The sequence below is a fragment of the Mirounga leonina genome, unplaced genomic scaffold (assembly GCF_011800145.1).
Source record: "Mirounga leonina isolate KUSES-001 unplaced genomic scaffold, KU_Mleo_1.0 Mir_94, whole genome shotgun sequence".
Taxonomy (NCBI): Eukaryota; Metazoa; Chordata; class Mammalia; order Carnivora; family Phocidae; genus Mirounga; species Mirounga leonina.
In genome coordinates this window covers 6,597,951-6,625,074 of record NW_023270855.1, presented here as the reverse complement: position 1 = coordinate 6,625,074, position 27,124 = coordinate 6,597,951, and the positions used below count along the sequence as shown (strand labels likewise).

The window sequence follows — 27,124 nt, the reverse complement described above, 5'->3', positions numbered from 1 at the left end:
ATATGCTGGGTTTTGAAGCTTCAGAGGACCAACTTATACTACAATTTTGTGGAAAGCAGCTGGGGACTGCAAGCTTCAGGAAAACAAACTTATAAACAGCCTCTGGAACCCAACGTTTGTGACATGAAGTTTGTTCAGGGAAGTGAGCAGAAGTGAGTTACAGTCATAACAAGCTGCCCCAATATGGACAAACTTATTTTTTCACTATTATTTTATTTTATTTTTTTTTTTAAAGATTTTATTATTTATTTACTTGCCAGAGAGAGAGAGTGCGAGCACAAGCTGGGGGAGTGGCAGGCAGAGGGAGAAGCAGGCTCCTTGCTGAGCAAGGAGCCCGATGTGGAGCTCCATCCCAGGACCCGGGGATCCAGGACCCATGACCTGAGCCAAAGGCAGCCACTTAACTGACTGAGCCACCCAGGTGTCCCTATTTTATTTTTTTAAAGATTTTATTTGACACAGAGAGAGAGAGACAGAGAGCACAAACGGGGGAACAGTAGAGGGAGAAGCAGGCTCCCCACTGAGCGGGGAGCCCAATGCGGGGCTTGATTCCAGGACCCCGAGACCATGACTTGAGCTGAAGGCAGTCGCTTAGCCCACTGAGCCACCCAGGCGCCCCTTTTCACTATTATTTTAAAGGGAAAGAGAGTTATATAGTTAAATTCTGGGGTGACTGCTAGAGAGGGTTTAGAGAAATTGGTTCTTTCACATAATACTGGTAAAATCCTTTGGAAAGCAGTGGATGAAACAACCCCATCTCCAGCTTAAAAAAACAGACCCAAACAGAGGTCCCGAGGTAATGTTCGCTGAGCATCTGGTAAGTGCCAGGCACTGCTGCAAGTGCTTTGCTGTATTCATTTAATCCACACATCTCTGTCCCCTCAGAGAGATACTATTCTATCCCCATTTAGCATCAGGGCAACAAAGACGGAGATGAAATCACCTACCTGAGATTTCCCAGTAAGTAGGTGAATATACTGCATACATACAACCGTTCACTGAGGCACTATTTATAATACTGAAACACTGGAAGCAGCCCCAACGTCGAACAGCAGAGGAATGGGTAAGTTACAACGGTACTTCCATACCCTACCATGGAACAGTGTGCAACCATTAAAAATTACAATAATCATACACAGCAAGGTGGAAAATGATCATATAATAGTAAGAAACTAACACACAAAAGTACAACAAGAAAACAACTTGGTATAAAAAGAGGAAAAATGAGACAAAAAGATTACATAAAAATGTTTTTGCTCTAATAAGTACACATTTATTGTGGGCTTTTTGGGGAGTGTGTGCGCCTTACGCTGTTATCTCGTTTAGTCCTAGCAAAGCCTCCTAAAGAAGGTATTAAGTATTCCCAATTTTATAGATGAGGAGATTGAGGTGCAAAGGTCCACCTCTGGGATCGAGGTAGTGACATTTTCAGTGACTAGTATTACTCTACTTTGCAGTTTTCCTTCATTTCCTTCACTTCTATAATGTTGGCATATTACTTCTAGCCTTTTTAAATAGATGCATGGGGTGCACAGACGTGCTAACTTGGCAAATATGCATGGAGAGGAAGCTGGGTTAACTTTTAATCGTGTAAATCCTTAGGCTTTTATTTAGAGCCTATAAATGGATTCTATCAATCTTGGAAGGGATAAAATGTCATCCAACTCTGAACCCAACATGGCTGGCTCTGACGTGAAAGATCAGTTTGTATCACCGTTGAGTTCTAAACATGTGTGTCATTTTTCTTCTTCTTGTACATTCAACAGGGAGTTCTTACATTTTAGATAGTAACTTTCTAAGAGTGGCTGTATTTTACCAAAATGTAAAAGCAAACTAATCCAAAGCCTCCCCCAAAGAGCATCTGCATGTCCTGATTAAAGGGCCTGGAAAATACTCTGGACTCTGAGAACAAGGACTGGGGCTTATTCATCCCTGTATCTCCAGCTCCTTGTGCACTGCCTGGCACATGGAAGGCGCATCAATAATGTCTGCTGAATTGAATTTCTCCAACTGCTGTGCAGCCGAACTAGCTCAGCCACAGGGAACAGCAAGAAAATGGGCTTATTACCCATTTCTTCAGAACAAAATGAATAAAATTGTGGGCACAGCATGACCCAGCATTTTGATCATAAGAATCAATTTTTCTTACCTCCAGAGATGTTTGCAACAAAACACAGGGATTGAGAAAAACCAACTGCTGACTTTTATTTTATTTTATACCTCTACTGGTAAGTTTAACTCTTGACTGCTCAAGCCAGAAAACTGCCAGTCTAATAACAATGGGTGACCAAAAGGATAATTTCTCTTCGACTTTGAAATGCAATAAACCCAGAGGCTTGTAAAGCATCTATAGTTGGCCCGCTCTGTGATTCCAGCATGCTGCCAATGGCCAAGGGCCTTATTATGAACGTAGGGATGTAAGGGGCTGCACTGTCCAGTGGAAAGGGCCTGGCTTTCAAGTCTGGCAGTGTCCCAGGGTAACTGGAGATTAACCCTTCTGAGTCAGTCCTCTTACCTGTAAAATGGCTGTAACCATCACACTGACTTCACAAGGTTATTTTTAGATTTAAATGAGTAAAGGCAGTAGTGAATGTTTTGTAAATAGTAAAGCAGATAGTCCTGTTGCTATGATATGCATATGGGATGGGGAAAGGATAGGGGGTAGAGGAAGCCCTAAGTCTTTGAAAATAATAACTGGCTAACTTTTCCCCTCTTAAACTCCTTGCAATACTGCTGTTATTTCAGTTCGATAAATATTTGGGCGGCTAGTAAGTACCAGGAGCTGTGCCAGATATTGGAGATATAAAGATCTTTGCCCTACCTGAGGCAGGAAGTGCTATGAAAACAGATCATTTCAGTGTGGGTTACAGAAGTGGGTATTTCTAACGTGGTAGTGTTTTTTAAGAATAGTAGCCCAAACTGGATGTTGATATGGCAGAATAATATTCATTTTTAAAAAAGATTTATGTACTTATTTGAGAGAGAGAGAGAGAGAGAAAGTGCGCACCCCAGGGGGGAGGGGCAGAGGGACAGAAACTCAAGCCGACTCCGTGCTGAGCTTGGAGCCTTATGCAGGGCTTGATCTCATGACCCTGAGATCATCACCTGAGCCAAAATCAAGAGTCAGATGCTCAACCAACTGAGCCATCTGGGTGCCCCAAATAATATTCATTTTTTTTTAAGATTTTATTTATTTATTTAAGAGAGAGAGAGAGAGAGAGCATGAGCAGGGGGAGGGAGAGAAGGAGAGGGAGAAGCAGACTCCCTGCTGAGCAGGGAGCCTGATGTGGGACTCGATCCCAGGCCCCTGAGATCACATGACCTGAGCCAAAGGCAGACGCTTGACCAACTGAGCCACCCAGGTGGCCCTAATATTCATTTTTTAACAGCTTTTAAAAAAGATATAATTCATATACCATATAATTCACCCATGTAAAATATACAATTTTTTTAGTATTTTTAGTATGTTAAAGGGTTATGCAACCATCTAATTTTAGAACATTTTGGCCTCCCAAAAAGAAACCCTGTACCCATTAGCAGGCACACTCTGTCTCCCTCCATCCTTCCATCCCCAGCCCTAGACAAAGACTAATCTACTTTCCGTATAGATTTTAGATTTTCCTATTCTGGATATTTTATATAAATGGAATTGTACAATAAGTGGTCTTTTATGACTTAGTTCATCATATTGCAGCATGTATCAATACTCATTCCTGTTTATGGCTAAATAATATTCTACTGGATGGATATACCAGATTTTTTAAATCCATTCCTCATCTGCTAGACATTTGGGTTGTTTCCACTTTTTGGCTATTTATTATAACAAAGCTGTGATGAACATTTGTGTACAAGTTTTCGTATAGATATGTGTTCTCATTTCTCTTGAGTAGATACTTGAGAATAGAATTGCTGGGCTAAATGGTAACTCTATGTTTAATATCTTCAGGAACGGCTGAACTCTTTTTCTGAAACAGCTGCACATTTTACAATCAATCCTATCAACAATGCATGAGGGTTTCAATTTCTCTGCATCCTTGTCAACACTTGTTCTTTTTTATTATAGCCACTGTAGTGGGTATGAAGCACCATTTCTGGGGTTTTCACTGGCATTTCCCTAATGACTAATGATGTTGAGCATCTTTTTATGTGCTTACTTGCTATTTGTATACTTTCTTTGAAAACATGGCCATCAAATCTTTTGCCCATTTTAATATTGGGTTATTTGTCTTTTTATTGAATTCCAAGAATTCTTTATATATTCTGGTGTTATTCCTTATCAGATATACAATTTGTAAATCTCTTCTCCCAAGTTATTGGTTGCCTTTTCACCTTCTTGAGGGTATCGTTTGCAGCACAAAAGTTTAATTTTCAAACAGTTTTCCCATTTATCTATTTTTTTCTTTGTTGCTTGTGCTTTTGGTGTATATCTAAGAAACCACTGCCTAACCCAAAGTCACTCTGCTAAGAGCTCTATAGTTTTAGCTCTTACATTTAACTCTTACATCCTTAATCCATTTTGAGTTAATTTTGTGTACAGTATGAGAAAAGGGCCCTAAGTCATTCTTCTGTATGTATATAAAACAATACTTATTTTAACATAGATGACTAGGACAGTATTTCTAGGAGGCAGTCTACCACCCCATTCAAAATGCATTCCCCAAAATATCTCCAAGGCTGCAGAAAAGACACCATATCACACCACTTGCATGTGGAAGACAATGAGAGAAGAATAAATAGCTTTGGGGTGCCTGGGTGGCTCAGTCGGTTAAGCATCTGACTTCAGCTCAGGTCATGATCTTCGGATCCTGGGATAGAGCTGGGCATCAGGCTCCTGGCTCAGCAGGGAGTCTTGCTTCTCCTTCTCCCTCTGCCCCTCCCCCCACATCTCTCTTTCTCTCTCTCTCAGATAAATAAAATCTTAAAAAAAAAGAATAGCTGATGTACGTGGTGATACAAATTTGAATCGCCTTTTTTTTCCCACACTTTAGTGAACACAAAGTGGATGAGTGTAGAAAGGGATAGGGAGGAATCAGGTTGACGATATTGGTTCAGGAAGGAACCAATATTACAGTCATTCATCCATTCATTCATTCCATATTTACTGAGCACCTAGAATGTGTCAGGTACCACTCTAAGGACTGCGGTAGGAGTGAACAAAACAAGACAAACATTTCTGCCCTTCACATTCTAGTAGTGGAACAAAGACAAACCAACCAACAAACAAATAAAATAACCAGTATTTCAGACAGTGCTATGGAGAGAACAAAGCAGAGAAAGATGACAGGACAGGGGTGGGGGGCAGCTAGGGAGGGAGGTGAGCCACCCAGGGACCTGGGGTCTGGGGAAAGCCTGTCCCAGGTACGGACCAGGAACGACACCCAACACCACAGACCCTTAGTAGAAGAGCAAAGGGTTCTAGAACCAGACCATCTGTGTTTGTTTGTTTATTTATTTATTTATTTTTTAGACCACCTGTGTTTAAGTCCTAGCTTGGTATTCATAAGCTACCTGACCCAAGGCAAGTTACTTAGCTTCTCTGGGCTTCAGTATCCTCAAATGTAAAATGGAAGCAATAACAGTAGGTAGTTTATAAGATTCAGGCATTAAATGAGTTAATACATATAAAACACTTAGAACAATATCTGACACACATTAAGTAATCCATAAACATTAAGAATTATTGACAATTAATATCCCTTCTGGAGTACTGCATTCTCAGAAATTAACCAGTGACTGAGCACAGAGTTCCAACTGAGCCTTCAGCAAAAGCTCAAGCTTGCCAAGCATAGAGAAATATGCTTCCAAATTACTGAAATAGTCAATCTCTAATACTCAAGTTATCCAATGACACCGCTTGCAAGGTTTCAGATGGTACGACTCTGGTGGAATAAATCTTAAAAGTTCTCCAGAGAAAAAGTTTCTTTACTGGCTTTTACTAGGATTCAGAAATGAAGATGTTTACTCACACTTCAGAGGGCTGGCACCCATTTCTAATTTTTTTTTCTCCAAGAATCACTCAACTGGCAACTTCCTCGTTTTGTCTGATTCCTAGAAGTAGCTGAGCTTGTGTTCAGACAATCTGGCGTTGAAAGAAACCCATTCTCTCTCTTACACAAGAGTGCTTGAAGGTGTTTTTCACTCCTCAAGGACAGGAAAGGGCCAAATGAATCCACCTGATCTAAGTGGATTCTAATGCCTGCTAATTTTTGTCAACATGTAACAAGTTTTGTAATTCTTGTAACTGACAACAAAATTGCATTTTGGAGAACATGTCCAAGGAAGTTAGTGGCCCCCTCGACCCCCTTACCCTACCAAACTAATTTCTCCAAAGTGATTCACAGCAGAGGCATTAATAAAACAATGATAAATGGAGCCAACCTGAGTGTCCGTCTATCACTAAATGAGCATTAATGGTGTCTCAACCTAAGAAAAACCTGTGTGGCCAGAAATAATATGTTAACAGTAATAAATAATAATACCAATCATTTTCTAAGCACCAACTATCAATGAGGTATGATGTTAGGGACTTTCATCTATATTATCTCATTGAAATCCTTATTACAAGACCGTTATTTTGTTTTACAGGTAAGAAGATGGGCTTCAAAATGTTCAAGCACGTCTAGAAAGCCGGTATTCAAACTCAGGTCTGACTGTGGTCTTTCCCTTTCTTTTGTTTATTACATCAAGTGGCTGTGTGAGTACAAACACGTATCTAAAATAACAACGAATAGCACTTACTGAGCATTTACTATGTGTCAGCCACTGTGTTAAGAACTTTGCATGTATCATTTAATTTAATCCATATAAAACCCTTCTTTAGAGATGAAGAAACTGAATCACAAGGAGCTAAGAAACTTGCCTGAAGGCAAAAAATTATGAGTGCAGCCAGGTTTTGAACCCAGACCTCTGACTCTAGAGCCCCAGCTTTTAAACACTTCCCTAATTCTGCCTTCCATGAAATAATATGTTTAAAAAAAAAACAAAAACAGAAGCAAGGTACAAAATAAGATACTTAATTTAAGAAGTTAAGGGTTGAATGTCAATTCTGCTCACAAGAATTTGTGCGCTTCGCTGAGGTGCTACTCTGGTTCCGTTCTGTCCATCCAGCCAACAAAGATGGACAGAGTGCCTCTTTGTGCCACAGAACTGCTCCAGAGGCCAAGGGTGCGAGGCGGGCCGGGACACGGGTACAGCCTAACTAGACTCCTCTCCGCCTGGACGGCTCTCATGTGGGCTCTCCTCGTTGGGTCCTTACCCACTGGGGCTCAGTTCAAACGTCACCTCCCACCGAAGCCCTCCCTGGTTACACTAACATAAGCCACGTTCATCTTCCTCCCATTTGAACGCTGCCACAAGTCTGCTGTCTGACTTTTCAACTGGAATGAAAGCCCCACAATGGCAGGGATGATGCCTGCCTGATTTACCTCCTTCATCCACAGAGGTTAAAGAGTGCTTGGCATAGGAGACGCTCGTCCTTATTTGCTCAGTGAGTAAGACTTTTCCCTGTTTTTAGTCTCCCTCCCTCCTGCACAGTGCTGGCAAGATGATCTTTCTACAGCAACAAATCTCATGCCATCTTGCAATGCTTGAAACCTCTTGTGGCTCCTAGTTGTGTACGGGATGTCAAATTCCAGTCTCGTTTAACTTTGTATTCAATGCCTTGTCTGGCCTGGCCAGGGCCTAACCTCTTGTCCAAAATACCTGAGAGGCAGTGAAATTAAATGGTGAAGAGCATGGGCTATAATTCCAGCTCTACCACCTACGAACCCACCAGACAGATTTGGGCCTCCGTTTTCCCATCTTAAAATGGGGCAATAAATCAGCATGCAGATCAAAGGAGGGCTGAGAGGATTAAACTAGTTATTAGATCAAAAGTTTTGAGAGTTTTTCCTGGCACATAACAATAAGTACTATTTTCTCCTGCCATGAGCCATGGACTTCAGTCACATCAATCCATTCCTGATTCCCTAAACAAGCCGTGTTCTTTCACACTCCCTGTCTTTTCTATACGTGTTGTTTTTTAAGTCTATCATTGACTCACTATGACTGCATATTTATTAATGTGAAGTTCTTTAGAGCAGAAATTATAGCTTTAATTCTTCATGAGGTATGGGACGCTGATTCATTTGATAAATGTTAAACCAGGATCATTATGTAAAATTAGTCATTTTAATGGTTTGTACTTACATGAGAAAGGTCAAGGTGACCCTTTAAAGCTCATTTGGTTTTCCTTTTCTGTTTACTTAAATGCTGACTTCTAAGAATAACTGAAGGATTAGAAAGCTTTCTCCTCCCCAATTTTGCAGGCTCTCATCTTCCACCTACTCCTTTCTCACCATCATTTACAGCAATGTCATCAATACCAACCCCAAGGCAGTCAAAATGATCCTTAAATACTATATAAAACGTAAGGGGTTATTATTACTACTAGTAATACAGACAGATCTTGCCTCTGCTAGTAACTACTGGCAGGAACTTGTCTAATAACATGGAGAGATGCTGTTTCCTGTCTCCCCAGCCCTACCCCCTTCCAGGGAGAAATGCTAACCTACGCAGGTTAGGAGCAACGTGTTATCTCTCGAGTGGAAAATAAATGTCAAAGTTGTAAATAAAAATGAGATTGGTGGGTAATTTGTAGTTTAGAATATTCTGGGGGCTTGGGAGGTTTGGCAACAGGGTAGAATCCAATCAGTTCAAGGATAATGGGTTCTCAGAAGTCTAGGAAAGAGAGGAGGAAAGGCTTGCCTTTCAACACATGGCCTGGGGCGGGTCTCATACCTATGAAAGGCATCTACCTGCATGCAGGGCCTACATCCTTCCCTATCCTCACTATTCTACTCTAATTTCATTATATTACGGAGTAGGTAACCATTAATTATACAGTGTTCTGGCTTAGGAGCAGCATATAATGTTGTCTTAGTGGAAAAATATGTTCCCAGTTCTAAACAACTGGCATATAGAACGCTTTTTGGAAAGTGTCTCATTCATAAACTAGGGACTGCACAGAGTTGGAATCAGTTCCCTGTGGAGAGGATGTGCCAAGGGTCGTGTCCTAAGTTTTGCAGTATAAAGAAGCCAACCTCAGTGAAATGAGTAATGTAGGATCCTTGGCCAAATTCTCAGATCCAAGTCTGGGTTGAGCAATAAATAATATAATGGCAAGGGAGCAAGAGGAGACGAGATGAGAAATGGGAGAAACTGGAAGCCGAGAAAGCCGGAATCAGGCGCAGCAAGGATGGGACCTGCCTCTTAGGAAGCAACTCTCCCAGTCTGCCCTTCTCCCAGCAGCGCGGGGTGGACTCCTTGCCACCAATAGATCTGAACTCAGACAGCACCACTTTAGAGGGTCCTCCCTGCCTATCCAAGGTAGAGGTGGCCCTCCTCAGGATTTCTTTTCTTTTCTTCATTGCACTTACTGCTCTCTGAAATGACCTTTCTGCTTCCTGACTGTCTGCCTCTGCCTAAGGGAACATGAACCCCACAAGGAGTCTTACTCGTGTCAGGCTGAGCAGTGTACACCCGGGGCCTAGCGCGGCGTGTGGCACAGGAAGGCACGCGGGAAATATCTGTTCAACAGTCGTGTGAGGATTCAACGACGGAACCAATGATCGATTTATCTACAGATCCATCCTACCACCTTATCTACTCACCCACGCACCTACTGTGTCTGGTACAGCACTACGACACAGCAGCCCTTCATGACAATTATAAAAGCAGCAAAACAGACGATGATACCGCTATGAGTCAGCAAGCACTTACTCAACACTTTGTACGTGTCTCACAGTACAGGAGAAACCGGCATAAAACACAGCCCTCCCAGGAGGCAAAGCAAAAGTCAGCTACAGATTGATAGCAGCTTGCATGCCAACTTGAAGTCTGCTGAAAGGTAAAAGGCGGTTATGCCATTCGAGAAACTTCCTTAGTCCATGTTCAGAATTCATAGGAGCTCCTAGAAGCCACCTGACACTACGCTGATGTCGATCACTGGGGAGGAAATGGAGGAGTGGCAGTGGTGTGGGCAAAGTAGAAATTGGCTCTGCATCCAGGTATGCGGGGTGCCTTTGGAAAGCCCCAGGGCTCAGTAGCCAGGGTCCACATTGGCCAAGTCATCATGTCCATCCGTACCAAGCTGCAGAACAAGGAGCATGTGATTGAGGCCCTACGCAGGGCCAAGTTCAAGTTCCCTGGCTGCCAGAAGATCCACATCTCCAAGAAGTGGGGCTTTACTAAGTTTAATGCGGATGAATTTGAAGACATGGTGGCTGAAAAGCGGCTTATCCCAGATGGCTGTGGGGTCAAATACATCCCTAATCGTGGCCCCTTGGACAAATGGAGGGCTCTGCACTCATGAGAACCTCGGCACTGACCCCTCCCGACTATTGCCCACCAATAAAACCTACTTCCTGTCAAAAAAAAAAACAAACAAACCAATACCTCTTCCTTTTGACTTTATAATTGAATTAAAAAGTTTACCCTGGGGCACCTGGGTGGCTCAGTCAGCTGGACCTTGGACTCTTGGTTTCTGCTCAGATCTCAGGGTCACAGGATAGAGCCGCACCCCCCCCCAATTGGGCTCCCTCCTCAGCCGGGGAGTCTGCTTCCCCTCTTTCTCTCCCTCTGCCCCTCCCCTTGTTTGTACTCTCTCTTTCTCTAAGGTAGATAAATAAATCTTTAAAAAAAAAAAAAAAAGAAATTGGCTCTGCATCATTCTCCCACAAAGTCAACCCTTCATAAAAGGTTTTGGGTCCATCTTTTTTCACAGGGGAGCAAGGGGAGGGAATCACCCTAATAGGGTGACCCGCTTTCCCCACACATTGCACGCAGGCCCATTCACTCTGGTACCTAGCCACAGCAGCCTCTGCCCCCCACCCCCCCACTTCCTGTTGAAAGGCAGGGATGCTGCCATGTGGAGCTGGAAGCGACCAAGACCGAGGTTACGTCACTTCCTTTCTCTCCAGTGTTGCGACCGCAGCTGTAGTCCTGCTAGCTGCATTTTGGGAAAAAGCCTGGAGAACAAGGCTTTTACGGTCTCTTTCAGCATTTTATTTCCATGAAATCTTATCTGTACATGGATTCAGAAAATGAGTAAACTCTTTTGCAATGTTTTCAGCATAGAGTTCTTTGACTCACACTTAAAAGTTGGGAAAGAAGACATTTACTTAAGACCGTGGTTTCAAACTGTTTTTTAAGTAGCAGGCTACTTTTTTGTAAATAAAATTCTACATGGATCCTTAATACATTAAACAGGAAGGATGAGGGGCTAGGGGCTCTATCTTCTCAGCTTTCCCCTCTCCCTTTGAAGGGGCCCCTGACATCTCTGAGGAACACACTGGTTTAAGGAGAGAGGGAAAGGAAGTTAAGATTTAGATAAATAAACTAATGAATGGGGAAGAAGGGAAAGCTTTTCCTTAATGGGCAAGGAGAGGTGAACTTGGAAAGTCGCCACTTTGTAACCATCGTAGTAAAGACTGGAGCAAGAATCATCAATTAATGCTCGATCTAAGAGGGAAAGTTTGATAAGAAGCAGGGGATTTGCTTCATTTTCAAATGTCTCACCACTGATTGCTTCTATTAGAAGAGGCAAAACTTTGCTTATCAGGCACACATCACTGGTCTGAGACTCAAAATGTGAATGTCATGTAAGACAAAGAAAGGCTAAGGAAGTGTTCCAGATTAAAAGATAGAAGAGACAGGGCATCTTAATAAATATGATCCTTGACTAGACTGTGTACTTGAGAGGAAAAGAACATCATTGGGACTACTGACAACATATGGACTATGGATCATCAATCTGATAAAAGTACTGTATCGGGACGCCTGGGTGGCTCAGCTGGTTAAGCAGCTGCCTTTGGCCCAGGTCATGATCCCAGGGTCCTGGGATCGAGTCCCACATGGGGCCCCTTGCTCAGCTGGGAATGTGCTTCTCCTTCTATCTCCTTCTGCTTGTGCTCTCTCTGTCAAATAAATAAAATCTTAAAAAAAAAAAAAAGTACTGTATCAGTGTGAAATTTCCTGAATTTGGTAACTGTGCTGTGGTTATGGAAGAGAATGTCCTTGTTCTTGGGGAACATATATTGGAAATATGTGGCCTGAAGGGGACAGGATATGTGTGAGCTACTCTCAAATAGTTCAGAAAAATAAAATACATAATACAGTATTTACAGGTACAGAGAGGGCAGTGGTTTTCTAAGTGGGATCCCTGGAGAAGCACTAGCATCATCCACTTGCTAGAAACACAAATTCTTAGGCTCCACCCCAGACCTGCCAAAGCAGCTATGTGGGGGTGCGCCCAGTACCTCCAGGGGATTCTGATGCACACTCAAGTTGGAAAATCACCGGGACAAAGAGGATGATAACACAAATGTGGTGAAACATTAAAATTGGCAAAGTCAGGGAAAGGGCATATGAGAATTTTTGTATTATTAAAACTTTTCTGTCAGTTTGAAATTGTTTCAAAATGAAAATGAATAGTAACAACAAGACTATCCTGGGGTGATCTACATACAGATGTGGACAGAAAGAGCCCTTGGAGGCAAGGAGGCAAATCATGGGGTTCTTGCAGTCACCTGCACAGCAAGTGGCGGGATCCAGGAGCAGGGGGGCCGCAGCTCCAGTGTAGAGGAGCAGGATGTTTGTTTGCATGTTCTTCAAATAACATATCTCCTTCCTGCAGAAAATGTGAGCCCAAATCTACTAACCTGAATAAGAGAGTCCGGCGATCTCTATAAAGAGGTCTTCTTCAGAAAAGCTTTCGGGGAGCATGAGGAAAGCTGTGGTCACAGCACTCTTCAGATTTTTATCGAGGGCTGACCTAAGAGCAACATTCTCATTCATTGCTATGATTTTTACCTGCAAAAAAGCAGAACATTTAGAAGAAAAATGTCGAAGTGGACTATCGGTCAAGCTATGGGTTTACACATGCACTGGAACTATCCCAAACTCTTAGCCCTGAAGATCTTGGAATATTAGGCCAGTAGACACGAAATAATTATTATTCTAATAAGCAATCCCAAGGGTTTGTGTTTTATGCCAGAATTAAAGATATCATGATACAGGAAAGAAAACAAAATAAATACTTCTCTTAAATGAGGAAATTCTCCATGGGTTTTAAAAAAGAAGTCAGTATAAATGAAATAAACATCCTTTGGGAAATTTTGTATTTTTAAATTTTATAATCTCATTGTTATTTACTTAATTTTATGGTAGACAAAGGCATTTTACTTCTTTATTTAGAACTCACCTCTGTCCTTATCCATATATAACCTAAGCACTTCATGCTTTATTTTGAACTGATTTTGAACCTGACTAAGGAAAAAAGGAAAGGAAATTAGCTACAGTAGAAACAGTATGGGTTTGGGGGTAGGTATGGGCTCAGGTCTAGGTATTTACTAGCTGTGTGAAATTGGGCAAATTACTTAACTTCTCTGAACTTAAGTCCTCATCTATAAAATGGCGATAAATGTGCATCAAAGAATTGTTACAAAGATTGAATCAAATAATAAATGTAGAGCACCTAATGTACTAGTGAATGCCTTGATCAATAAAAAAGGATTTTTCTCCTGAATACACAGCAGAAGGTACTCTCTTTGACTTTCCTCAAATCCATTAAAATACAAATTGCTCAGTCTGTTCTGAGACTCTGTTTTGAAGACTGCACTGTAGTTAAGAAAATGTGTTCAAGACCCAGCTCCATCTCTTACTAGCTCTGTGACTATGGCCATAATTCCTTATCAGTAAAATGGGGTTAATAACAGAATCAAATTGATAAGGTTGTTGGTTAGTGAGCTTCCTTCTGTGTCTTTGGGCGCAATACAAGCTTCCCTGGGCTAGAGATTCTCACCTTTAGCAAGCACCACAATCACTTGGGAGAGCTTGTTAAAATGCATATTATTAGGCCCATCCCCCAGTATTTCTGACTAGGAGATCTGAGTCAGGCCTGAAAATATACATTTCTAACAAGTTCCCAGGCGGTCCAGGAACCACATTTTGAGAACCACGGCTCTCAGGTATATATTTAGAAGTAGAAATGCCAAATGGCTCTTCAGAGTGGTTGGGCCAATTTACACTCCTGGTATAATCTTTTTAAACCATCAGGCTTAATCAGGCTTTAAATCAGTCAGGCCGCTTCTGACTGATTGTCTATAAACAAGGAAAGAGTCTACAAATCCCTAAAAAGGACCCTCACCTATCTGAAATGTATCCACCTTCTGTAAACCATTTAGTGCTGTCACCAAATCTTCCCCAATTCTAGAAAACAGGGCTCAAGTTGCTTTTTATCTGTCAAATAAAGATGATTTCTGAGAAAAATTAAGATGGCACTAAAAGACATATACTATCAAAAAAAAAAAAGGCATACACTATCAGAAAACTAAATTAGAATTTTATTAGACAGCAAGGAGAAAGGCTGATGTATGTCTCAAAGTAGTTTCTTCTTTTTTTAACTGCCAAAAATGACAGTATAAAACATAACTATTTTATTAACTTAAGAGTCTAACTTCTATCTTCTACCTTTTGTCCCTACTTTTTTCTAAGGGAATATTTATAATACCCAAACCTCTCATATGGTAGGTAAGCCACTTTATTCAATACTACCAATTCCTCCCTTGTAATTACAGCACTTAATAGCCCTTAATTAAGCCTTTCAGCACTTGGGTGAGTTTAGTATTACTGCAATCATCTGCAGAAAGGAAAACGAAGGTGCAGTCCAGTAGCATGACTTGCCCAATGTTGCATAATGAGTTGATGGCAAAAATCAGGGTAACACCCTTATACTTGGCAGATCCAGCTCTAAATTTTTTGAATTATTCTCATGCATTCAGTTAGGTATCTGTTCTGGTTAACTTTTTTGTTATTGTTGTTCTGGTTAACTTCTTATCTTGAAAGATGATTAAAAGAAACGTGAAGTTCCTATATAATTCCAATGTTCATTCCTTGAATAACTTTCCCAGACTTTGTATTCCATATAGAATCACAGATCTAGGAGGGCAAGCTTCTCATCTTACCAATGGGGAAACTGAGGCCCAGAGGGTTAAAAGATCTTCCTTTGAGAAGTAGCGGCATACCAGTAGAAGGTCCCTGATTTACCCAGAGCTCTTTCTACCACCCTACAAAGCCTGTTTACTTCCAAATTCCTGTTCTTCATCCTCAACCAGGTCCTGCTCAATAATTCTTCGTCCTCTCTCTTTTTGGTAGCTTTTACAGAAACTCAGTGAAAACAGAAGTTATTCTGAGATGCTAACAAATGAGAGTAAGTTTGGGGAAATCTTCTTATTTAAAGCAATACACTTATTCTCCCAGAAAGTCATTCTATTTCGGTTGTAAAAAAGCAGTCTGTTTGCTATTTAAGTTAAGAGAGTAAAAATAAAAGCATCCTTACTCAAAGGAAAAATGTCAATTCAGAAGACTGCAACTGTGCTGATCTGGCTCTCCAGTGTAAGGTGACCTAGGCACTTGTCTCGGCAGCACTGTTATTTGTGGTTCAGAGTGAAAAGCCAGTGAACTCTTGGGACACTGCCAGAGAGGCCTGGGAAAAAAAGAAAGTCCTCAGATTTGTGAATAGCTGTTTGTATCTGACTGGGAATGCCCCAACCTGAACCGTATAGATAGCATTAACACTGCCAAGGGGAAAATCGTTACTGGAGAGAGGAAGGGGTAAAGCTTGAAGGGACTTTCAACTTGAGAGATTTGTGAGTACCTTTCAAGATAGAAAAAAAAGAGTCACATGTGGTCTCCTCTATAATACAGTCACATGGAGACAGTCCTTGAATTGCAAACAGTGAAGTTATAGTCACAAAGAACAAGGCCCTACCTAGCCTTCAAACACTCAACCAGTAACCAAATGGCACTTCCCATAGAAGTTTTCCATTCCAAATGGTCAGAAAAGTTAATTTTTCTAAATGGTCACTGCTTGAGGACCAAGAAGAAACACTGAACATCCGAGTTGGATGAAACCTTATCATCTACCTGTTGGACTGTGGGTTCTTCCAGGGCCAGCAATGTGGTGTTATTTTTTTATTCTTTTAGCATCCACAGAGAAGAAACTTGTCTCTTGAATAAGTAAATTAATGGCTCAAATTTTGCATTTCAAAGGCTAGGGGCACAAACATTTGCTCACAGTCGGGCAGAGCCAAGACCAGTAAGTCAGGTCTTCCAGCTCTCTTTCAGGGATCTATAATACCACTGGGATTTTTCTAGCCACAAAAAGTAAATCAATGAAGTTATTATATAATAATTGCAAAACCGTGAATATACTAAAAACCACTGTACACTTTAAATGGTTGAATTGTATGATATATGAATTCTATCTCAATAATTTATGTTATAAAAAAGCTATATTACTAGCAAATAAAAGAGAAAAAATATTGGAATGAACACATTAAAATAAATTAAAATCCTCTTAACAAGGTAGCAAAATACTACTGTATGTCAATGAGAATGCTTTAAAAATTCAAGCCAAATTATCTATACACTAAAAACATGAAATACAAAAATCCAGACTTATGTTAAATAAATTAGGAAATGACTATTAATATTACTTTAGGGTTCTTTTGACTTAAAAAAGAACTGGCCACAAGATTCTATTAACTACTTTAAATTTTATGGCTCTTTTCTTGAAAAATGTCTTGGTAAGTGACTCAGAAACTTAAAACTGCACTAGAAATAAAAATGACTTATCTAACCTCAATTATGGGGTACGTTAATGGTAAAGTATGATAGAAATTTAATTTACACTCAATTTTTTTCCAAAAAGTCCATCTTTTTAAGCAAGGTACTCCTTTATATTTTGAAAATATTATTAATAAACTTTATTTTTTTAGAGTAGTTTTAGAGTCATAGCAAAACTGACTGGAAAATACAGAGAGTTCCCATACACCCTCTGTATATTCCTTTTAAAGACTTGAATTGGGAAATTCTGTTCTATTTGCAATATGGAAGACAATTTTAGAGCTTTAGACAATATAAAATACCTCTTTCTTTTAAAATATATAAAAACAAAGAATTTGTACTCATATTCTCACAATTCTAAGACCTTCACCTTTTTTTTTTTTGTCCACAAGGCTACCAACCCTGTCTTTTCATCAGATTTGTTCACGTTTGATTACTATTTGCTGCCATCTAGCGGTAAAAATAACTGGTTTAAAAATATCATTACCACTGACAATTCTGATTAGCAGTGATTTCCATGTGACAGGGAAAATGCAAATGGTGAAAGAGTTAATTCACCCATTTATAATTTCTTACCATGTGTTATGCTCAACACTTTCAAATGAGTCTTAAGATAGACTAATTTTCTTGAGTTATTAGTTTAGTAAGCTTGAAGAACAGTCATTGTTCTCAATAACATTTTCTTCCCCAAGTTAGCTGAGAAATGCAGTTTTTATCAAGATGACTGTAGCAGCTACTACTGGTCTTGAATTGCTGTTTTTATTTTATCAGGATATGTGACATTTAGATGAAATCTGAGGTCATTTCCAGTGCTAAATTCTGAGATTTCATGGCGTTTCATTTTCTAAAGCTTATTTAAAAGAAAAAAATTGAAATATTCCAAGCACAATGCATAGCACAGAGAATAATACAACATTTTCACATTCAAAATCTCATTTTATCTCAAAATAACTCTGAGATAGGCAAGGACAAAGAGAAAGGAATGATCATTTCCTGAGTATCTACTAAGTGCTAGGCATTTTAGATCTAGGCATTTCCCAAATGCCTTTTAAGGTTGATGTCGTCAGCCTAATCCAGAGAAGGATGTCCCAAGGCTCAGGGAAATTAAGTCACTGGTGCAGGGTCACATAGCTGGGGAGTGTCATAGCTGGGACCCAAACCCTACATCTGATTCTAAAACACCCCTGTTCTTTCCGGCTTTATCATTCTGCTTCCACTTGTCAACACCTTTGTGAGGGCAAGTACTGTATTGTTACTCCATCCTACAGATAAATTAACTGAGGTTCAAAAAGATAAAACAAGTTTCCTAAATTCACATAAACAGCTAACAAGTGGCAGGAATGAATAAGACCTAAGGCTTCTAATTCCGCTTTCATTACTATTCCCATTAAGCTACATATTTTGTAAATTTATTTTATTTTTAAATCTTTTTTATGTTTTTAAGTCATCTCTAATTACATCATGGGGCTTGAACTCACAACCCCGAGATCGAGAGTTGCACACTCCACTGACTGAGCCAGCCAGGTGCCCCCATATTTTATAAACTAAAAAAAAGAAAAAAGAAAGAAAAAAATTTGGAAGGAAAATTAATATTTACAAATTTTCAATTATTTCTATTCATTCAATTATTTTACTAATTATCCAGCTTTACTGGATTATCTTTATCCAGCTTAGAAATGAGAAATTCATTTACATAAATATGAAATTATTTTAGTAAGCCTATTGTTTCTGGACTTAATAAAAAATGTTTTACTGGGGTGCCTGAGTGGCTCAGACAGCTGAGTGGCCAACTCTTGATTCTGGCTCAGGTCATGATCTCAAGGTCCTGGTATAGAGCCTCAAGTCAGGCTCCACACTCAGTGGGAAGTCTGCTCCAGAATTCTCTGCCTCTCCCTCTGCCCCTCTTCCCGCTTGCACGCACATGCGCACACACATTCTCTCTCAAATAAATCTTTAAAAAAATGTTTTTACTGAAGTAAAAATTACATAGTGAAATGCACAAATCTAAAGAGTACAGCTTGACAAATTTTTATATATGGACATACCCATATACCTATTGCTCTCATCAAGTGTTTCTGGATGTTTTAATGAGCTACACCATTAAATTCTAAGTCCAGAAGCAAGGCAAGAGACCTGTGACCACCCGTGTATATTAATAGAGATTTGGGTGGGGGGAGGGGCAGAGGAGAGGGAGAGAGAATCTTAAGCAGGCTCCACACCCAGCACAGAGCCTGAGGCAGGGCTCGATCTCACGACCCTGAGATCATGACCTGAGCTGAAATTAAGAGTTGGATGCTTAACCGACTGAGCCACCCACGTGCTGCTCAACAGAGATTTTTATGACACAAACCAAGTGAGGTAAGCTTGTATAAATCCCTAATTTTTTGCCATAACTGACAAAAAGGGGAGCAGCAGAATCACTCTTATGGGAGACATTTGAGAACAATCCATGTACCCTGTTTTGGGGCCTGAGACCCTCTAACAGCACAAAGAAAATTGTTCCCTGCTGTGAGATTAGCAACTGTTACTATTTCGCATAGTTCTTAAACTATGAAGACTCCTTCATAGAAAATAGGCTATATATATCTGCAAAAAAAAAAGGAACATAGGGCGCCTGGGTGGCTCAGTTGGTTAAGCGACTGCCTTCGGCTCAGGTCATGATCCTGGAGTCCCTGGATCGAGTCCCGCATTGGGCTCCCTGCTTGGCGGGGAGTCTGCTTCTCCCTCTGACCCTCCCCACTCTCATGTGCTCCCTCTCATTCTCTCTCAAATAAATAAATAAAATCTTAAAAAAAAAAAAAAAGGAACATAATATGCAAATACAATGTCAAAAGTTCAAGTCCTGGGGCGCCTGGGTGGCTCAGTCGTTAAGTGTCTGCCTTTGGCTCAGGTCATGATCCCCGATCCCCGTGTCGGGCTCCCTGCTCAGCGGGAAGCCTGCTTCTCCCTCTCCCACTCCCCCTGCTTGTGTTCCCTCTCTCTGTGTGTCTCTTTCTGTCAAATAAATAAATAAAATCTTAAAAAAAAAAAAAGTTCAAGTCCTTTGGGGCGCCTGGGTGGCTCAGTCGGTTGGTTGTCCTCTTGATTTCAGCTTGGGTCATGATCTCAGGGTTGTTTGATGGAGTCCCGAGTCAGACTCTGGGCTCAGCAGGGAGTCTGCTTGAGATTCTCTCCCTCCCTCTCTGCTCCTCTCCCTGCGCGCTCTCTCTCTCAAATAATAAATAAATAAATCTTTTTTTTTTTTTAAGATTTTATTTATTTATTTGACAGAGAGATAGAGAGAGAGAACAAGTACGCAGAGAGGAAGGCAGAGGGAGAGGGAGAAGCAGGCTCCCCGCTGAGCAGGGAGCCCGATGCGGGGCTCGATCCCAGGACCCTGGGATCATGACCCAAGCCGAAGGCAGCCGCTTAACCGACTGAGCCACCTAGGCACCCCATAAATAAATAAATCTTTAAAAAAAAAAAGTTCAAGCCCTTTCCACCTTTTTCCTGTTTTGTTTCTATTAAAACTCAGGGGGAAGCCTATCCCCCAGAGCCTCCTCTAGCAGCATCCTAAATGAAGGAAAGACTTTATAACAGGATCTCACCACTGGCCTGAGGACGGTAAGAAAGGGAATCAGAATCTACTCCCTTCTGAATGACTACCTGATTCATTCACTTATTCAACAAATGTTTTCTGAATGCTTACTATGTCCCAGGCACTGTCCCAGGCACGGCTGACAAAGCGTGCACCACGGCACTTACGTTCTGGAATGGTGATCTGGGTTATGCTGACAGAGGTTCCACTGAGGCACTGGGCACCTCTTCTGCCATCCTCCCAAGCCCAAATGCAGTGACTCTGAGCTTTATCCACTCCACAATTCGAGTATCCTTAGAGAGAAGGCAGGAGTAGCATGGGTAATATCTGGGTATTGTTTGGCACTAAATTCTATAGGGAGTAAAAGGAGTCTGAAATTCATTTCTGTTTCTTGGCGATCCATCTCATTGCAATCACACAGATCAAAGCAGGGTGCGGTTTAGAGAGGAGAGAAATCCCTAACTGTGGCAGCCAATAAGACACTTGCTCACCGGTTTTTGGAGTCGTCCAGCAACATATAAGCTATTCCAGTTGAGGAGATCTTCAATTAAAATGTTAGTGCTAATGACCCCATATTTGATAAGCTAGAAAAGAAAAGATATGGGCATGAAAGAGAGCAAAATACCACACTGTTGCTTTTGCAAATGCAAAATATAAGGAAAAAAATTTCTGACCAGAATAGCACGTTGCTTTCCAAAGCCACTTAAAATCTCTGCCTTGTGAAAACACACATCTCCACCAAACTCCTTCGCAAAGGATTAGTTTCCAAGACTGATTTGTCCCTCAGGGATGCGAGTTCAAGTGATCACTATCTTCACTCAGGCTCTTGTGATGTTAAAGGCACAAGGGCTCTTAGAGGCTATCTAGCACATATTGGTCCTCACTGAATTAGAAATAAAAACTGGGTCTGCACCACAGACAGTTTGAGAAGCAAAGATATAGTTCATACTTCTCATTTGAGAAATAAGCCTAATAAATGGCGTGCCCAAGGTGGCACCATTAGTAGCTGAGTAAAAACTAGGTCCCTGAATGTCGGTCTGGGCTTCCAATATTCATTTCATCACAGAGTACAAGACATTTTCTTTAAGTAGAAGTTTTCACCAACATCTTTTACATGGTGAATTTCTCTTTCACTATTAAGTATTTCCAACACTTTTATAATTACAAAGCCACATCCAAAAATTAAACATCTTTATCAGAGCTAAACACATGGAATTATGGCCAAGCTCATTTCAAAAGCAATTTGTACAAACCTTGAATGTAGTTGTTCCAGGTTACAGAATCTCATTTGCTTCAACAAATAACTTCAGACTCACTTTGCTAAACTTCAGTATCCCAACAGCCTTCTCAGGCTGCAAATATCTAAAAAGTAGCTAAAGAATTTCAATTAAAAAGTACAGTCCCTTTGGCATATAATTATGCCCCAACATTTGGTTACTGGAGCTTGTAATATGGTTTGAAACCACTAATTAGAGATAGGCTCAGCATAATACTAATTATGGAGAAAGAACAAAGCTACGTGTTTGGCATGACTAAAGTAGATGTGGAAAACTGCACTGAGCCACCATCTTCCCTCCAATCTGGACACAATACAGCAGAAAGCCCTTCTTAAGGCAGGCACATAACAGCTGGGAAGTAATGGAAACACCCCTGGCCCCCTGGAGGGGCCTCTCACCTTATAACTAGTTACACGACCTTCTGGAAGTCATGTCCATTCTCTGAATCCTCATTTCCTCAACTGCAAAATGCAGGTTGGAGCAGGATTAGACCTCAACCAGAAAAGTAAACATTTGGCCCAAATGCTATCCAGACATCACCAATCAATCAGAGTACTCATTCCCGCCAAGTTCAGACAGGTCTTCAAAATCCTTCCTAAGTCAGTACTCCAACCTCCTGCCCTTCCAAGCCTGGTTCATTGACCGGTAGTATCAGCATCACCTGGGAGCTCATCAAAAAATGCAAAATCTCAAGCTCCATTCCAGACCAATTGAATCATAATCTGTATTTCAACGAGATCCTCAGGCGATTCATCAGCACATCAAAGGAAAACTTCTCAAAGCCATCAGCAGCACAGAGCAGAACCGGCACAGCTGCTGGAACCTGTCTGTCAATGGCAGCCCAGCTCATCTCTAGGGGGTATATGACTTAGTCCCCCATTGGTCCTCTTAGGCTGCAGTCCTGCCCAGTTCTTGGCAGCTCTCTTAGAGACTGGGTCCCTTCGTGTGAAAGTTCGGCAGGGTTCCTGCCGTCAGCCAGCCCTCGGCTGGGATCTGTGCTTCTTATCTGCTCTCCAACAGGGAGATGGGATGCATCCTCAAATTCTACCCACTTGCTGGCACCAAGAGGTTCTTATCGCGTGGCATCACATGCTCTTGACTACCTGTGATACCCTCATCCTTAGTGGGCCTGAGTATTCGTCCCACTGACCAAACCAGTGGTTCTCAAAGCGTGTTTTCCAGACCAGCAGCATCAGCATGATTTGGAAGCTGTTAGAAATGCAAATCCTTGTTACTAAGGGAGTAAATCTTAAAAGTTCTCATCACAAGAGAAAAAAAAATGTAACTATGTGTGATGATGAATGTTAACTAAACTTATTGTGGTGGTAATCATCTTGCAATACATACATACATCAAATCATTACACTGTACACCCAAAACTAACACAATGTTATATAATTATATCTCAATTTAAAAAAAAAACAAACAAATCCTCAAACCTCACCCCAGACCTACGGAATCAGAAACTCTGGGGTGGGGCCTAGCAATCTGTGTGTCCAAGAGGCCCTCTAGAAGGTCTGATGCTCACTCAAATTTGAGAAGCACTGGCCAAAGGCAATAATTAAAGATAGTCTTTCTCAGTCACCTTTATTCAGCAGGAATGTAAACGTTTCCTGACTGCAAGAACATATACAGTCAGCTAGTATTCTAATATTTAATAACCGCCCAAGTTAAGACAAACATCCAAAGTCACTTACCCTACCATCACACATGACCAATGGATTATAGTAGACTCCAGCACCATAGTTATTCTGGATAGTGGTGATAATCTTGGGCCCCAAAACTTTTAGGAAAGAGTAATGGTTCCAATTTTTTTTCAGGTTCTTTGAATGCCATGCAACAGGGTCATCTACTGTGAAAACAAAGTCCAGCATGGCATTCTGGGAATGAAGAAAAGAGAATGATTTTAGTTTTAATTCCTCGAAAGGCATCTATATAGAGTGGAAAGCTCTAAAATTCTATGCCATTATGATTAAGAAATAGAGGACCTGAGCTGTCATCAGAAATTTAAGCAAGTCTCTGGAACCAGTCTGAGCTTGTTTTCATCAACACGCATAGTAATAACAATGCTTCCTCCATATGTATCGTCCTGCCGGCACTCTTCCAAATACTTCATATGTATCGTAGTTCATTCTATCCTCAGAACAATCCTACAAGGTAGGTACTGATACTATCCCAATTTTATAGGAAAGGAAACCAAGGCACAGAGTAAGAACCATGCCCATGGACACAAAGCTAGTGAGCGGCAGACAGAGTCTGGTTCCAAATTCTGAGTGCTGAACCTTATGCCACATGGCTTTCATCTAAATGTAGCTAAATGTGTTCCACTTTTCTTCCAGCTCAAATAACACAGGATGGATAAGCTCTGAAAAGCATTATGTCATAGGAAATAAGTTATTTTAACTCTTACTCATTCTCCAACCACTCACTGAGCACCTACAAGGAGCTCTGATAGATCCTGGGGTAGAGGTAAAGAAAGTCTACTGGGGAGAATAGACAAATTATCACTAAATGAACTTGATAGAGGAATGCAAAATGTACTAATTTCACTCAGAATGGGGTCAGAACAGAAATGAGAGATTTTGCTATGAAATTACATTCTTTTATCTGATAAATCTGAGTCTTGAAGAATGTGCAAGAGTTAAGCAGGCTTAGTGGAAGTATAGGGGGCAGGGAAGGGAGTCTTGCTAAAGGAAAGCACTCTTGTGGTTACAAGAGCTAGGCATGTTCTGGGTGCTGCATTTAGTTTGATATGCTGGAACAGAACACAACCAAGGGAGTCCAGAAAGGGAGGCTGGGTTGCCATGCTAAAAAATTTTCCTGCAGAAGCGCTCACTGGAGGGAAGGATGATTAAAGGTGGGGAACCACACAGGAGGCTAACAGCAAAACTCCGGGTGAGAAATGAAAAGACATTAAGTGAGGCACTGAGGGTAGGGACTGATCGGAGATTTTGTGCTGGAATCTATAAGACTTGTTATCTTGTAGGGAATGAGGGCGAGGGAAAGGGAAGGGTTCCTCCAGGCCTACCCAAAGGAAAATCTCCATGGAAAAATGAAGAGGTGGCTATTGAATCAGGAGGCTAAGGCCTGCTCTAAGTTTCTCAAAAACCACAAACCACTGGTGAAACTTAAGATTTGGGGTGGACATGTTTTTTAAAAATGTATAATTATGTTAACGTATGTTAGAAAAAATAACTAGCCTATAATAATCTGTAATTTCTTATATACCCACCATCTATAATTTTTCATATGTTGTCAACTTAAAGCAAAGTATTACTTAAACACAGTATAGTTGGGAAACAGAAATCCAAGCAACAGTATAGACGGCCTTACCAGGAAGTGAACAGGCAAACTTTAACCTAAAAAGATTACAGTCAGGTGTCCAAAGCCAGGAGGCCCTATCTCTATCATTTCCTTAGTTTAATAAACTAAGATGACAATGAATTGGTAGGCTGTGCATGAACTACAGCAAGTAAAAATACGGTTCACCAGAAAACGTCTCTATTTAGACTCTTGCTTTTTTTGTTAACTGAGCAAAAGCTCTAAAGCCTTAGTGGAGAAAGTCAGTAACAGCCTCATTTAAATGAAAATATCTGCCTGCCACTCCACTGCTCTATGTCTTGAATCTTGTTTCCACCTTGGAAGCAAACTTTTTTCCCCTTTATTTACAGAAAAAAAGTCTGCAATCATAAGGCAAACTGTACCCTCACTGCTGTTGCAGTCAGGCAACTTTGAAGAGTAACAACTTCTGGTCCTAAATAGACTCTTGTTAAATGTCCTGAGCGTGGGTAAATATACTGGTCACCCATTAACTTTTGTAGGTAACTTCACTGCATCTGCCCTGGCCCTACAACTACCCGTCAGCTTCCTGAAGTCAGGAGCATCATTTTGTACTTTCTGCCACAGCTGCAGATGAGACTCAAATTTGGCTACGCATTAAAATCACCAGGGAAGTTTTTAAAATTCCCGAAGCCCCAAGTCTCATCCCAGACCAAGTAAATCAGAATCTGCACAAGTGGAACCCAGGCATCAGCATTTTAAAGTTTCTCAGAAAACGCCAATGATCAGCCAAGGCTGAGCACACTGAACCAGCACCAGGCAAATATTTCCTGTCTTCCATCTTGCCTCTGCATCAGCTTTGCCCTCCGCATAATTGCATCTCCTGTTCCAGAGCGAAGTGGGCTCCTACTCATCCTTCAAAACTCGGCTTATGATGTCATTACACTAGGAACACTTTGCTACGGGTTGTATTTTGCTAGTTGATACGTGCAGTGCGCAGAGTAGAGGAGCAGCTCTAGGGCTCTGGAGGATCTACGGCAAAAGGGACGTCGTGGGAACAGGCCGATTCCCGGCGTGGGGCCTGCCCCGGGGCCAGGCTCACCTTCTGGTCTGAACTGGGCCCCACCTGGCGGTACACCCCGGAGCCGTAGGCGAAAGCCAGGCTCAGCTCCTCGGGGAAATGAGACAGGATCTTGCGGAAGGCCACCCCCGAGCTCTGCAGCGCCTGCAGCGCCATGGGGCTGAGGCTCAGAGACAGGGACCCTTGGCGGAGCAGGGCAGGGCAGAGGACAGCGGGCCGGGGAACCGATACTGGGGCAGCCGGTTAAGGTTGGGGAGATGGAAGTCGGGGACCGGCCGGGACAGCAGAAGGCTGCAGCCGGGGGTGGGAACTGGAGGGACGGGTGAGGACTCGAACCACAGGCCAGCGCCAGCCAAAGCCTGAGAAGCGCAGGGTCAAGGCCCGGGTGGCCGGCAGTCCCGACCACGCCTCTCGCGTGCATACGCGCTTCAAAGGCGCAAGAGAAGACGCTCCTCCGCGGGTGGGGAACGCGAGGGCTCCGTGAAGACCCCTGGCGGTCGGAGGAGCGCGCTGCAGGCTGGCCGCCCGGACCAGTGACTTGGGGACAGGGGTGCGGAGAGTGTCAGCTAACTGAACTGCTTTTGAGCCTTAAGAATCCGTTTTTGTTTTGGACTCAAACACATTTCAGTAAATGGCTATAAAATCATGCATGTGTATTGCAGAACATTTTTTAATGAGGTGAAATCCACAAAGCTAACATAAAATTGTACACTTTATGTGCAATTCAGTGGCATTTAGTGCATTCACAATGCGTACAACCATCATCTCCACCCAGCTCCAAAATCGAAGATTTTGAAGGTTTAGGAAAACACGCATAAAATTAAAATCATGCCCAATTCCACCATCCAGAGATTACCACTGTTAAGATTTGGCTGTGATTTTTTCCCTCGAAAGCCCTTTTCAAATCCAGTGATGGACATGAAAGTATTCCATGAATGGTAAAAGACTGCACCAATGTTCTCTGAGATTTGTATTTAATTCTAAGGGTGGAGAAGAATCTTTGCCTCTTTGCCTCTGGGATTGGTCTCACAGAAGGGCACATCAAATGCAATTTCTGGAGGAAACAGGACCCCAGGTGAGAGAGCTCACCTGTTTATGTATAACCAGAGAAACTTGTTCAAAATCACAGGATGTACTTTAACTTCCAGGACAGAGACTTTTCAGATACTCTTTTCTTCTTCCCTGATGGACACTGCCTTTCAAAAAGCAGAAATAGCAGGGTGCCTGGGTGGCTCAGGCGGTTAA

At 41.6% G+C, this 27,124-nt stretch overlaps 1 protein-coding gene across 6 annotated transcripts in view; it reads right to left on the bottom strand.

Moving 5' to 3' along the window:
- Positions 1–26,259, bottom strand: part of TAMM41 (TAM41 mitochondrial translocator assembly and maintenance homolog) — a 49,650-nt gene extending 23,391 nt beyond the window's left edge. For 2 of the 6 annotated variants that reach the window (XM_034997764.1, XM_034997765.1), the window contains exons 1-4: positions 25,901–26,259; positions 23,217–23,399; positions 20,734–20,826; positions 12,699–12,849 (exon numbers count right to left, since the gene is read on the bottom strand). In XM_034997764.1, the coding sequence (XP_034853655.1) occupies positions 12,699–12,849; positions 20,734–20,826; positions 23,217–23,399; positions 25,901–26,035 (562 nt within the window). In that variant the 5' untranslated portion in view covers positions 26,036–26,259. Of the gene's footprint in view, positions 1–12,698; positions 12,850–15,376; positions 16,570–20,733; positions 20,827–23,216; positions 23,400–25,900 lie in introns of those variants that run through there. The other 4 variants (XM_034997766.1, XM_034997767.1, XM_034997769.1 and 1 more) reach the window with 4 other exon arrangements.
- Positions 26,260–27,124: the final 865 nt, after the last annotated feature.